The 15,020-nt window shown below is 35.1% G+C and overlaps 1 protein-coding gene across 1 annotated transcript in view; it reads left to right on the top strand.

Annotated features, from left to right (window-relative positions):
- LOC106108707 (ryanodine receptor 44F) overlaps nucleotides 1-15,020 on the top strand; it is a 100,506-nt gene that overhangs the window by 57,936 nt on the left and 27,550 nt on the right. The window contains exons 64-77 of the mRNA XM_013289967.1: nucleotides 9-157; nucleotides 747-909; nucleotides 1,335-1,527; nucleotides 1,877-1,957; nucleotides 2,257-2,377; nucleotides 2,719-2,812; nucleotides 3,057-3,194; nucleotides 4,385-4,402; nucleotides 4,566-4,722; nucleotides 4,926-5,251; nucleotides 6,316-6,470; nucleotides 6,804-6,981; nucleotides 7,188-7,323; nucleotides 14,384-14,508. Coding sequence (XP_013145421.1) covers nucleotides 9-157; nucleotides 747-909; nucleotides 1,335-1,527; nucleotides 1,877-1,957; nucleotides 2,257-2,377; nucleotides 2,719-2,812; nucleotides 3,057-3,194; nucleotides 4,385-4,402; nucleotides 4,566-4,722; nucleotides 4,926-5,251; nucleotides 6,316-6,470; nucleotides 6,804-6,981; nucleotides 7,188-7,323; nucleotides 14,384-14,508 — 2,034 coding nt within the window. The remainder of the gene's footprint in view (nucleotides 1-8; nucleotides 158-746; nucleotides 910-1,334; nucleotides 1,528-1,876; nucleotides 1,958-2,256; nucleotides 2,378-2,718; nucleotides 2,813-3,056; nucleotides 3,195-4,384; nucleotides 4,403-4,565; nucleotides 4,723-4,925; nucleotides 5,252-6,315; nucleotides 6,471-6,803; nucleotides 6,982-7,187; nucleotides 7,324-14,383; nucleotides 14,509-15,020) is intronic.

The raw sequence follows: 15,020 nt of genomic DNA, 5'->3' as shown, positions 1-15,020 counted from the left end.
TGTAACAGAACGACGGCTGCGAGTCTGACATGGCGCTGTCAATGAACCGCTACATCGGCAACAGCATCCTGCCGCTGCTCATCAAACACGCCAACTTCTACAACGAGGCGGAGAACTACGCCAGCTTGCTGGACGCCACGCTGCACACCGTCTACAGGTACACGATACCTTTATACTGACTCCTACAACTAAATAAATAAATAATCATCTATACTATTATAATCTTAAACACACACTTCTTTCTTGCTTAATGTCAGCAATTACAGCATATTTTTGAATATCCCTTTTTTTTTAATAAAAAAAGCCCTATACGTCACGCTTTAGGCTAGGACATTTGCTTTTGATAATTTGATGAATGTAAACAATAAAATGCGGATGAAGCCGCACGATAACAGCTAGTATTTAATATTTACTTAATCTGGCTCCAAGGATCAATTATGTATTTCGCTACAGTAATGAAGTTAATATAAACAGTGTTCGAGAAGAACCTATTAATAAAAATTCTTAGAGGTTTTTTACAAGAACTCTTTGAAGAATACAGAAATAAAAAACATTTGTAGGTTTCCGTACAATATTTAATGCACTTAAGATGAAGAAACGCTACTTCAATAACCATTTTTAGTCTTTATACTGATTAAGGTAAGCCTTCCCTCATTTCGCACTTCACGCTTTATTAGCAAGCGGTAACCAGTATTCGTTTAGCGACGTAACTATCTCTAACTAACGTACTTAATACATGTTTTCAGATTATCAAAGAACCGCATGCTGACGAAAGGCCAGCGCGAGGCGGTGTCAGACTTCCTGGTGGCGCTGACCTCCGCCATGCAGCCGTCTATGCTGCTCAAACTGCTGCGCAAACTCACTGTCGACGTCTCCAGGCTCTCTGAGTACACCACTGTTGCGCTTAGGGTACGTTTAACTGTTAAGTAACCTTGAGTGTGGTAGAAAATCGTTTTATAACATTGAGTTTGGACAGGTAATCGCCCAACAAATTCGTTTGAGAAAGGAAGTAGTTCAACAATTATGAACGTGAAAGGAAATCTTCCAACAACTATGAGTATGACAGAAAATCTTTCAACTGCTATGAGTGTTGAAGAAAATCTTTCAACAAATGTGAGAGTAGCAGAAAATTGTTCAACAACTATCTATGTAAGTGACAGAAAATCTTTCAACAACTACGTGTGTGTCAGGAAATCCTTCAACAATTATGAGTGTGCAAGGATATCTTTCAACAACTATGAGTATGACAGAAAATCGTTCGACTATGAATGTGGCAGGAAATCATTTAACCTCTAAGTGAAAAATGGTTAAATAGTATCTTATTGAAATTCCAGTTGCTGACGCTGCACTACGAGCGCTGCGCGAAGTACTACGGCAGCACGGGCGGGCAGGGCGTGTACGGCGCCTCCTCTGACGAGGAGAAGCGGCTGACCATGATGCTCTTCTCCAACATCTTCGACTCCCTCAGCAAGATGGACTACGAGCCCGAGCTGTTCGGGAAAGCGCTGCCCTGCCTCATCGCCATCGGTCAGTTAATATTGTTCTCCCCGTTTTATTTATAGATGATGGAAGAGATAAATTCCAAAGCCTATAAACATAATAGCCTGTCCCACCTCTGGCTGATATAGGCTCAGATAGCTTAAAAGTGACGTCACTGTCAGATAATGTACCAAAATCTGATATTTCCATCACATTTTATACGTTGGATTGTTACCTGACAATTAAAAAGAATTGTGGGACGGGCCCTTAGCCATTTCATTTACTTGCTCGTATTTTATCGAGTTAGTTTTAAATATGATGTAAAAATTATCTTGAAACAAAATCTTTTCATATGAAGTATTAAATAGGAATTTTTATTTTTGTTATATTGTTCTAGGTTGTGCTCTGCCTCCTGATTATTCGCTGTCGAAGAACTACGATGATGAATTCTATGGAAAGGAAAATCAAGCAACTGCTGGTAAGAAAAAAATTACAATTCCTTAAAATCATGCTTACTAATACTGACAAATTGTGTTCAGAAATTAACAAATCTGTAATCATACTTCGTACTAAAATTAAGAATGCGAAAGTTTATTTAGATAGATAGATGTCTGTTGAGTTTGTAGTCTAAACTGCTGGACAGATTGCGATGAAATTTGGCATAGATGTAGAGGAAAGTGTGAAAGAACACACAGGCTACATTTATTTATTCCACGCGGACGGAGTCACGGCTGAAAGCCAGTATAAGTATAAATAGACGCATGTTTTGTAAAGCAGGTGCAGACAATCCTCAGTACGACCCGCAGCCAATCAACACGTCTTCAGTCGCTCTCAACAACGATCTCAACACCATCGTGCAGAAGTTCTCTGAACATTACCACGACGCCTGGGCCTCGAGGTGAGTAGTCTCGGTGACATATTTGCTATCTCCCACATTCTCTTTGAAGTGACAGAGACAACACGTGTCACGTCGTTAGTTATGTTGCATAAAATAGTAAGACCACGAATTCCCATTTGTTTCAAATTATACTTCTTACTAATATAAATGCTAAAGCTAACATGGATGGATGTTTGGTAGAGTTTGTAGAAGAATCTGCTGAACTGATCTCGATGAAATTTGGCATATATGTAGTTGATAGTCTGAACACATGGACTAATACTTTTTTTTAATTCTACGCTAACGGAGTCGCGGGTTTAAGGACATTGTCTTGTTAAAAACATTTTAATCTATTCGTATAGAAAAATCGAGAACGGCTGGGTGTACGGGGAATCCTGGTCTGATAGCCAGAAGACACATCCTCGTCTCAAGCCCTACAACATGCTGAACGACTACGTAAGTTTTATAACCATATCTATTGACAAAACATACTTTCATATTCTAATTCCCTCAAAAGTACACTACAACAGCGATACGAAGTCATTCACCGTAAAAATACGGAGTTGACAATCTGTTATCTATCTCTTTCTAACTTGTATATTTTGCATCTCGGTCGGTCATTTTACTACTCTAGTTTTCTGATTGTTTATTTAACACAATTTTATACAAAGGTAATCGATATGTACTAATAAAATTACAGGAAAAAGAACGCTATAAAGAACCAGTGAGGGAATCTTTAAAAGCGTTACTGGCTATAGGCTGGTCTGTGGAGCATTCTGAAGTGGACATTCCCAGCACCAACCGAAGTTCTATGAGACGGCAATCGAAGTCTGGAGGCGTGAGTATAGCTTATTTAATGTGTTAAAAGTGTAATTAATATATTCGTCACTAAAGGCTTTTATGTATTTTTTACGATATTTAGGGTTTCATTACAGTTTTTTAATTTTTTTAAATCTAAACGATTGATGTTTGCTTCAATTTATCTTATAGTAATTTGGAAAGGCCACAAATATATTTCTAATCTAAGACGTAAACTAGCAAATAGCATAACACTATCTTTTATAGTTGACTTATTAACTTATTTTATTGTTCATGCTATCAGGAGGTGGAAATCGAGATTGAAGTGGTATTTAAAATTAATTTTCTATTAGTATAAAAATCTAGAAAAATAAATACCATTTTTTTCTTTACATAGAAAACTAGAAACTACGTCCTAATTATTACAGGATAAATAAATTTAATTCAGTTAAAAACATTTGTAAATTATTGTAAAACAGTATACAAATTTACTCTTACTTTATAAGGAAGGTAGAAAGCACTATTTAGAAATCCTAGAATCACCTTATGTTTTAAAAATGCCTATATTGTAGGCAAGATACTATGATGCCTATATACTCCTGAAATACCTGATAAGTACCAGGACATAAGAGTAATTTCTAATTGAAATGTTATTTGTCCCCCATTTACACTGATATTCCCACAAACAGCATGTTTGTTTAAAGCAATTTGTCACTGAAATTTGGTTTTAAAATATGGTATATAGCTGAATTTGATAACTAAATCGGTGCTATAGAAAGTAATAAAATTAGAACTACATGTATATGCCTACCTCTGTCTAAAAAGGTGGCAAAACCATAGGCGTTAATGATCAACTCGGTGTTTTCACCATTTTCCCCCTTCAATGACCGTCACCAGGTTGTTAAGTTGGAGCAATTCTTTCCCATCCTAGAAATAGTATAAATCCTCGGCTAACGTTGCCCATGCCCGCTTCTGTTATAAAAAGCTATACTCATTGTAAATTTTTTACTCTCATACCTTCAGTTGGTTACTTGACCATTACAAATATACTTTAAAAGAACCCAAGTAACCGTATAATTTGAATGGCAGTTAAATTATTAATTTATAAATATAATTGTTTCTGTGTTCTAATAATAATTCTATAGCACTGATTTAGATATGTTTTTGTTACCTTCAATGTGTTTTAACCTGAATGTTGTTTCATATCCCCGCATCGTTTCACATTCACAGCGAGCGCCTGATATTATTGTAAGTATACAATTCGCACATAATTGCTATTATATTTATATAGGCACTTCATTTGCATCTATTATATAATTTTCTACTGAATGTAAATGAACTAGTTCCATACTTTTCCGCAAACCTTAATTTTAAAAACCTTATGCTAAATTAGACATAATCTAATTTCCAGACGGACTCGGCGACTCCATTCAACTACAATCCTCAACCAGTGGACATGACCAATTTAACATTATCACGAGAAATGCAGAACATGGCGGAGCGACTGGCTGAGAATGCACACGACATCTGGGCCAAGAAGAAGAAAGAAGAGTTAGTTGTTAATGGAGGTAAGAGATAAAGAAAGTTTTAGTTAATGACCGGTCTATTCCGTTGGTAGTCTATGGTAGATAGGAAAATACTATTCTTCTATCAGCCGTCATATCTGAATTCGCTCTCTTTGCAACTCTTTGAACAATAAATTCTACTTTCTTTGGTCTCCCTCAAGTGATTCTCCTCAGTATTTAAAATAAGCATTTTTACACTGTTCCAGGTGGTATTCATCCTCAGTTAGTCCCATACGACTTACTGACAGACAAAGAGAAGAAGAAAGATAGAGAACGTTCTCAAGAGTTCCTCAAATATCTACAATATCAGGGATACAAGCTACATAGACCAAGCAAAGCCACCCAAAGTGATACGGAACAGACCACTACTGGAGTAGCAATAGAGCTCAGATTCGCGTACTCGTTGCTCGAAAAACTCATACAATACATCGACAGAGCGACTATTAATATGAAGCTATTGAAACCATCGACAACGTTCAGTCGAAGACCAAGCTTCAAGACGAGTACTAGAGATATCAAATTCTTTTCCAAGGTAATTATGATTTAACAATATTCTGAAACATATGACAACAGTGTACAGTACAGTGTACTACAGTATAGTTACTGTACTATACTGCAGAACACTGTACTGTACTCTACAGTTAAAAAACACTGTTTACCTACTCATAACTTAATGATAATGATTTTGGTTTAAACATTTTTCTAACTCTAATCATTCTTAATGTACATCTGTAGTTTTTTTTTAAAGATAATATATTTTTTATCTATTTATTTCTCTATGTACTATTTTAATACATTACAAGCAACACAAAACGGAACTAAAGTATTTCAAGAAGGTATTTTATTACATTTTATAATTAATACTCATTTGCTTTTGTTTTGCAATGAAAGGAAACATGGACGAAATCATTGTAGCTTTGGTGTTACGGAATAGGTTTTAATAGTATTCTGTTAATTAAAATTAGAGTATATTGATGTTTCCAACAACAACTTAATAGTGGTAGTGCCCGCTTTAACACCTTAGCATTGCAGGACCGGCACGCCCCCAGTAAAACCACGACCACACAGAAGACAGGCGTGAAATGGTATCAATGCCGTGTTTCGTCTGATGAGTGTGGTGCCGGAGGCCTAATTTTAGTCCCTTTCTCTTTACCACCCTTTTCTCACAAGAAGAGGAAGTGGATTTGACGGTGGAGGATATGCATAGGAAGGGGAAATATCCTCTTTATGTGCGTCTCCTCCTCCGTCGTATAAGGGTAGACAACGCATCTGCAATTGCGGATATCTATGGGCAGCGGTCGATTCGCCATTTTGGCGGATTCAGGTGGCCGCTTGCTCGTTTGCCACCTCATGTTATAAAAATAAATGTTGTTTAACTGCTTTTGTATGCTTATAGAATATTATTTTAATAGTAAATCATTTTAACCTTGTTTTAGTCTTCATTAAAAATTCAACTGGGATACATAAAAAAGTATTAAACCGAATAAACTGCCAGGCGCTATTTAGTATGTTCTAGTTGTCAAACTGCTTACTGCCATGTTAAAATTATTTGGTCTTTTGAATAAAGATGCATAATTTTTATGTAATTATTTTCAGGTTGTCTTGCCGTTAATGGAGAAATACTTCTCTACGCATCGCAATTACTTCATAGCGGTGGCGACGGCAACTAACAATGTGGGTGCAGCCAGTCTTAAAGAAAAGGAGATGGTCGCTGCGTTGTTTTGTAAACTGGCCAGTTTGTTGAGATCACGGTATGTATTTTTATTTAAATAAACCTGCTACCCGTGACGTTTTAAACAAACCATACTAAAAACATTTTACTTCGAAGAACCGTATTCCATGCACATGTATACAATCGTTGCAGAAAATTCGTGTAAACATGAAAACAAAATTCATATATCCCACGGGAACTGTAACCCAGTAACTCAAAAGAAGCCTATGTTTTTGCCAGACTATCTTCTATATCTATACCAATATTCATCGAGACCCAATCTGCAGTTTAAGCCACAAACTCTAACAAACATACATCTATATGATGACGTCACGAATACTAACTCTACAAGTTATTTAATTTTGTATTACAGTTTGGCAGCATTCGGTCCAGATGTGCGCATTACAGTGCGTTGCCTACAAGTGCTGGTGAAAGGTATCGACGCTAAATCCCTCGTCAAGAACTGCCCTGAATTCATCAGAACTTCAATGTTGACCTTCTTTAATAATGTAGCTGATGATCTTGGACATACGATACTTAATTTACAAGAGGTAAGAATAATTATAATAGCAACTATTCATTTTGCACAAGTTAATTTGTTGCTGCTTTCAAAGTGGCAGGCGCTTCTTGCAATCTACCGTGTTACAAAATTGCTATTCCAAGCTAAAAGGCGTGTTAACGCGAATAACATTATTTTATATTCTTGACTAAAGCATCATAAAAGCGTTACTCAAAATCTTTATAATGTCATTTGCAGGGTAAATACGCGCATCTTCGCGGCACGCACCTGAAGACGTCAACGTCGTTGGGCTACATTAACGGCGTTCTGCTGCCAGTACTCACCTCCATGTTTGATCACCTCGCGAATTGCGAGTACGGAGCTGATCTACTGCGTAAGTCTCTATCTTACTGACTATCTCTTTCTCTCTTGTGAACAGCTATAACCTGTTCCATAATTGTAAACAAATGAAACAAACGAATGTGAAATTTATCAAAAATTTATCAAAAACGTACTAATTATAACAGATAACGACCAACTGAAACTACTTTTAAATATGTATTAGCGTTAAGCAATAAGGTCAAGCTTATCCAAATTGCGTTAGATAGAACGTTTACGAAGAAAAGGGCGTAATATATTCGGCTCTGAGAGTTCAATTTAAAACACTGATTTGGCGACTGAATGATGTTTATACACAACTATCTATTCTTGGCGACGTCGTCCGCGTGGAATTAAAAAATAATTAAACACATATCCCATGTTACTCACAGTTAAATTACCTCTGTAATGGTGATTTTTTTTTAAATCGGCCCAGTAGTATTTACGTAAAACAAATACATAAAAATATAAAAAAAATATCAATTCTTTCCTCGTTAAATATAGTTAGATGGAATTGTACAGAATTGTATATTAACACATTCAATGCCACTGAGATATAAATAATTTAATAAATTAAAGAGGCACTAGACATCCGTAGCACTAAATATGTTGAAATTTCGGACGGCATTTGTTCTCATCCTCAACTTGCCCTTATCCCTTACGGAGGGTCGGCACAGTATGTGCTGCTCTTCCATACATCTCTATCAGCCGTTATCCCAATCCAATCCAATCCTTAAGCATATCCTCTTTCACACAATCCATCCATACTTTCTTCGGTCTTCCTCTACCTTTGTAGCCATTTGTTCTATTTTAAAAAATATTGAAAACACATTTTTCGATTAAAAAGTTTTATTGTACTAAGTTTCCTCTTCCTCATAATCGTCATCATCACCTGAATCGGATTCACTTGACTTGTTTAAACCGAACGTCCTTGCACACGACTTCCTACAGTCCTTCTTAAAGGTGCTGATCTGTCTCGTCATGCATTTATGTTCGGTGCATGTTTTACTAAAAGATATAAAAAATATAATTACAATAGAAACTACTTCATACTAAGTAGTTTGTGGATTAAACGGCTGAACAGATCCCGATAAAATTGGTATAAACACATAGGGTACTCGTTTTTATATTTACCTAATTAGCTATTGAAAATGGCACACAATGTATGGAGAGAATTGGAGTCTAAAAGACATTGACATCGCAGGGTCTTATAGTCTAAGGTCCTTCGAGCTATTGTACAGTCGGGAATGAAGCGGTGTTCCACTTAGAAAGTAGTGTGGCTTGGACGTTTTGTTCGCATTGAGACGACGCGGTATAGTTACCAATAGGATCCCGCATCTAATCCAAATGATTCATTTTATTATCTTCCTGTCGTTTGTGCAACTTATTGCACCCTTATTGTTGATTTAAGAATATTCTGTTTATCTCGTTGTAAGGAACAAAGCTATTCTGAAGTAGATCATCGCTGATTTCCACGATTGTACCTAAGTTCCACTTTTGTCTAACCCGATAATAGACTAGTCTTCGCGATAGATTCTAACGTTGAGGAATCGCTAGTAATGTAGTAGTAGTAATAATTTTGTGTGTCTAAATTATTATTATAAATAATTTAGATTAGTTTGACAATTCAGTTCAAATTTAGTAGGGATGGGTTGTGTAAAATCAGTCATGAATCTTATCGATTTTTGATTTTTATTCTTGTATAAGTTGGAATCGATAGATTTATAGTTATAACTTATGAATTTTAAAAAACACTGTTTTCTCAAATTAACAATTACCATAACAAATAATGAGAGTAAATAAATGTTTATTACTACAGCTGTACGTAATCGAATTGGATTTCGCTATTATATCTATCATCGGTAAATTCTCTGCACTATAATCAATACTATAAGAAAATAATGTTTTTAGTTGAGTTCAATAATTATTTAAACCGAATATCGATAGTTCAAAATTGTTCGCTATGTGTGTTTGTTTCGTCACTACGTTACCTGTCTATTAAGTATGGCATTTGCCTACATACAAATTGAATTCGATACTTCATATGCGTCATTTATCAAAATAATCTATCTTTTTTAGACAAACTATATTTTAAAAGGTCAACTTACTTTATAACGACAATGCATACTTTGCTACATTTCTTAGCTACCACCTTTTTGCATGCGTTTTCGTATTTATTTCGTAGTACGTTCACATTGTGGCCAGTGTTTGCTGACGTCATCGCACTTAATAATTCCTCGATAGATCGTGGGTGTGAATTATCCTGAAATGTATTTTCATATAAAAAGTTATGCTACTTAACCAAAATTCTTTTATAACGAGCTGTCGCTTGCAAATTTTGTTAAAACTAATTTGGAACACCCGTTACATTTTTACAGTGCGTATTTAAAAAAGCCTATAACATGCCTATCCATGTTAGCTATTGTCCAATGAAAGTCCAGTCAAAATCGGCCCAGCCGTTTCGGAGATTACAAACACGGCTTGCGGACAGACTGACTTATAAACGCAAATACACCATTTTCCCGAAATCTGATTTTTTTCTTTTAATGTTACAAACAGACACTACAATATTATTATATGTATGGATTTAAAGCTGTGTAATTAAATTAATTTACCAAATATTTAAAAGTAGCAACACAACAAAAAATTAAATTTATGTCAATGTAATATTAAAAAGGTAACCTGTTCGTCTTCACAGTCTACGTTTAAATTATTAGGAGTCCTGATTGCCCGGGGCGTCGTATCTTGAACGTTGAAATACATAAAAATTAGGCAATAATTAAGATAAAAATAACGTACTTGTGCTAAGACTAGCTGTTGCTCGAGACTTTGTCCGCGTGGAATTCAAAAAATAAGTAAAAAGTAACCTTATTACGCATTGATAATGTAGCTTTCCAATGGTGCTAGTATTTTTAAATCGGCCCAGTAGTTTTCAAGTTATTTCGATACATACAAAAATACAAATCTTTCCTCTATAATATTAGTATAGATTATTGTAAAACAAAAGTTTCAAATATTCACCGTTATTCTATCTTATTTAATATTATAAATGCGAAAGTTTAGATGGATGGATGGATAGATGGATAGATGGATAGATGGATAGATGGATAGATGGATGGATGGATGGATGGATGTTTGTTAGCGTTTGTAGCCTAAACGGCTGAACGGATCTCCATGAAATGTGGCACAGGTTTAGAGCATAGTCTGGAAGGACACATAGGCTACTTTTTATTCCGGGAATAGTTACGGTTCCCGTGGGATTCATTAATGTAGTTTTTTAATGTTTACTCGATCATTCTGCAACGGTTCAACATATGTTATTGAAATTTGGCACAGATATAAAACAAAGTCTCGAGTACACATGGGACAATCCCCGAGAAATGTCCGGTTCCGGAGGGATACCTAGCTTTTTGTAAATTATATAGTTTGTATGTTTTCGAATACCACGCGGACGAAGTCGCGGGCAACAGCTCGTTGTAATATAAATTCAAGATTGAATTACATCTTACTAAAATCTTAGATTGATGTTTGCTAGAGTTTGTAGCCTAAACTGCTTCAGATTTGGATGAAATTTGACATACGTGTTGAGGATAGTCTGCGAGAACACATAGGCTACTAAATTTTGTTTTTATTAAATTCTACGATGACGGTGTCTCGGGCAAAATCTAGTAATTAATATTCCATTTCTTACCTGGATGGTTGACATATAAAATTGCAGTTATATTATATTTAGAGTCGATTTTGTTATTTTTATCCGACCAGAATTCAGCAATGCAAGCTTTCTTACTATTTTCTTTAAACCCCCTTTTAAAACTATCTTTGCATTTGTAATTTAAACACATTTTCTTTGTACCCTCTTGTAATGCCTATTGAATTATATTTTTTTTTAAACTCAATTAAAAACTAAAAAAACTAAGTCAACTCAATAAGTCTTATTCAAAATAGTTTTATATTTTAACATTTCAGTTTCTTTAACAAACTTAAATTTTAAATATATCTTTTTTCTTTTTTATATTATAAGGTGGCAAACGAACAAGCCGTCACCTAAATTCGCCAAATTTTGCGAAACGACCGCTGCCCACAGGCATCCGCAAAAGCGGATGCGTTACCTACCCTTAATCTACGGAGGAGGAAACGCACATTAAGTTTTGCCCTCTTGCGTCCTCTCCAGCGACAAGTCCACGTTCCCTTCCCATCTTTTTCTTGTAAGAAAAAGGGCGACAAGGAAGAGGGACTAAAGTTGTGCCTCCGACACCTCACTTATATCAGACTGTACGCGAAATTGCTTCCACTTCACGCCTGTCTTGTGTGGTCGTGATATTCCACCGGGTGAGCCGACCCATTCGTTCGAAGATGTTAAAGCGGGCTCTACCACTGTCATATCGTTTAACAATTGTTTAATAACGCCCTCTTGTTGTTACTAGAGGAAAGTTAGAGGCCCAGAAAAAAATCAGGGAAGCTTTTGATTATTGTTAATTTAAAATTTGATATACCCTTAATTTAAAGTTAATTTTATTGCTCCGTCTGGTAAGAAGTCTTTTGAAATCATAACGTTTTTATTACCTTGTAACATTTTTGTACTTGTGCTTTAACACACGTGACACAATTGTCTCTAAGAAATGCTTTTTGCTCGTTAGATTCAATTTCTTTAACATCAGACCTATCATTGTTGTTACTGTCTCTCTGAAAGAAATATTATTAACGAGTCGTTGCTCGCGACTTCGCCTGCTAAATTAAAATATAATAAAAACATAACCTAAGTTTATCACTGCTAATATAGCTTTTTAATGGTGGATCAATTTCTGAAATCGGCCTAGTAGTTTTTGAGTTATTTCAATTCACATAACTACAAATCTTCCGTCTTTATCATATTAGTTTAGATTACAAATTGTCAGATACTCGATTTAACATTTAATTTGGATTAACCTAAAACAGTACCTTCAAATTAGTTAGAACAATTATCAATGGCTTTGAATCTTCTTTAGAACTTTTAGAAGATCCATTTTCATCATAACTCTGTATTAATGAATTTAATTTTGACGGCAATGATTTCCAAATGTTCAATTGTTTTTTATTATTATTCCTTTGTTTTTGTTTAAATGTTCCTTGATTATGTTTTTCTGGTATTCTACGTTTGTGTAGTTTTAAAGTGTTTTGTATCACATCAAAAGCATTTAATCTATTCTTTGGATTGATAGAGATTGCTTCAAACGATCCACTGGCTCCATTGTTTAAAGTACGGAAGAATTGGAGATTGTTATCATTTCTCTCATCGTAATCATCCAATGCTACTATTTCTTCTGTGTCCATATTACCTATAGTTTTGTGTGCATCTCCTGAAACACATTTTTTTATAATATGTGGTGGCAAACGAGCAAGTGGCCTGAATTCGCTGAAATGGTGAGGCGACCGCTGTCTATAGACATCCGCAATTGCAGATGCGTTATCTACCATTAATTTACTGAAGAGGAGACGCAAATAAACAGGATATTTCTTTACTCTATACGTCGCCGTCGCCGCCAAAACCATTTTTCCTGTCCATACATTCCTCTTAAGAAAAGGGTGGAGAGGAAAAGGGACTAAAATAAGGCCTCTGGCACCACACTCAATAGACGAAACGCGGTATTACTCCCACCTCACGCTTGTCTTCTGTATGGCGGGCGCTACCACTGTTATTGTTTACTTGGAATTCAACTTTCATATACATACTCTAAAAATCTTTCGGTCCTTTTCTCTACGTTATAGTACTGTGTACTGTACAGTGCTCTTTCATATAACTCTATCATTCGTCATATCTGATTTCACTCTTTTTTTTTATTATAAGTTGGTAAACAACTAAACCGATATCTGGATATGTCTAAATAGAAAAGCAACTCCTGCCTAGAGACTTCTGTAATCGCAGACGCGTTGCCTATTTTATATCGACGGAGAAGACGCACAGAAATCGTTCCCCTTCCTATGCGTTCTCTCTTCTACCTTTGTCTTTAGGTATTATTTATCTCCCCTACCGTATCCTACCTCCGAAGTGTCGGCCTACCGGGTGTTCGTCCTCCAAATAATATTTATCATATCACCTTTCACACAATCCATTCATCTCTTACTAGGTCTACCTCTAATATCTAAAGTCTTTAATTTTTTATTGTTTTTATGATATAACTTTTTTTAGTCTATATATTGCTTAAATTCATTACTTACTTATGTTGTGTAACAAGTCTAAGTTCATTTTTGTTATGTTCTTCATAAATTTTTTAAGTACATCGTCTACAGAAACGAATTCATCTTCTCTTGCCTAGAAATAAAACAATTCATAGGTTTTTAACTGTTTTTGAAATTATTTTCTTCAGTCTAGGAATCTGTAAACATCTCAAAAATTAGTGTAGCATTTTGTATAATTTATTTTATAAGCTATTTATTTATTTATTAGTATTTATGGAATTAAAAAGAACCAACTCTGCATTCAAAAATTAAAAACAAATGAAGTAAGCCACCGTACAACCACATTTTTCATTTTTATTACTCTCAACTACAACATAGCACGGAGTTACCAAGTTTTAATACATTCAATGTATGATGAAATAAATTTTATATACGAAATTTTACGATTTATTGCAAGAAATAATTTATTTAACCTACCTAGCGATTTACCACAAAAGTTATATGGTTCCTAGAGATTATGCTATTTACATTGTTTTATTTACCGAAATAAATGTACTGTTAGAGCTTATGAACTGGTCAACAAATACATCGTCAAGTCTATTTCCAATTGAGTAAAATAAAACTGAAATACTAAGCTAACGGGCATTATAAAGTACGTTAAAAAACGTTGCAATAGAAAAAATGCATTTTCATATATCTGTTTATACTGTAACGCTTTTATAATGCGACGCAATAGGGATTTTAAACCGTTCGTTTGACCGAGAGCGTTAAAAAGACGCTGCGTCGAGCGTTAAAAAAACGCCTGTGTTAATAGCTGTTATGGAAGGTAGCAAAACATCAATAAACCAATTTGTAACGTAACTTATAATTATTTCATCACAGGTCTATTATTATAAACTAAATGAAAATTTTTATTTCAGTGGACGAGATTCAAGTGGCATCGTACAAGATGCTGGGCTCTTTGTACACGTTGGGAACAGACGCTACACTAACACATGATAGAAAATATCTAAAGACAGAGATAGAAAGGAACAAGCCAGCACTGGTTAGTATCATTGTCTCCATCTCACTCCCAATATATCCTTCATTGTTTTAAACAAAAGATTTGTATAGCTGATAGCTTCAAGAATTATCAAATCAATTTCTTAATATCGTCAACAACATTTTTGTATTCTACTATCTATAGTAGAGGAGCCGACGATACTAAATGGGAATTTACTCGAGCGTCGTAGAGACCTATTGGGATGCAAAGCTTAGATGAAATATAAAAAAAAGCTCTGGTTCATTAATCTGACGATTTCGATGGGACGCAAACTCGGGGCCATTTTCACAATGAGAAAAAAATTCGCAATTTAGAAATACTCAAGCGCGTCAGATTAAGATATATTTGGTTCATCTTTATGTTCTACAGGTACTCTCTCATAATCTGACGATTATCTAGAGGGATTCGTCTGATATGATAAAAAAAAAATTAGAAAAACGGTTCACCTTAATCTGATCCTGTATCCTTCACGGGCGGCCTTATATATGGTCTTCATGTTTTGTGGAGGTACTTAG

This window comes from Papilio polytes, unplaced genomic scaffold (assembly GCF_000836215.1).
Source record: "Papilio polytes unplaced genomic scaffold, Ppol_1.0 DF821400.1, whole genome shotgun sequence".
Classification (NCBI taxonomy): Eukaryota; Metazoa; Arthropoda; class Insecta; order Lepidoptera; family Papilionidae; genus Papilio; species Papilio polytes.
Note: the sequence above shows the minus strand (reverse complement) of the source record. Positions and strands in the feature narration are given on the sequence as shown.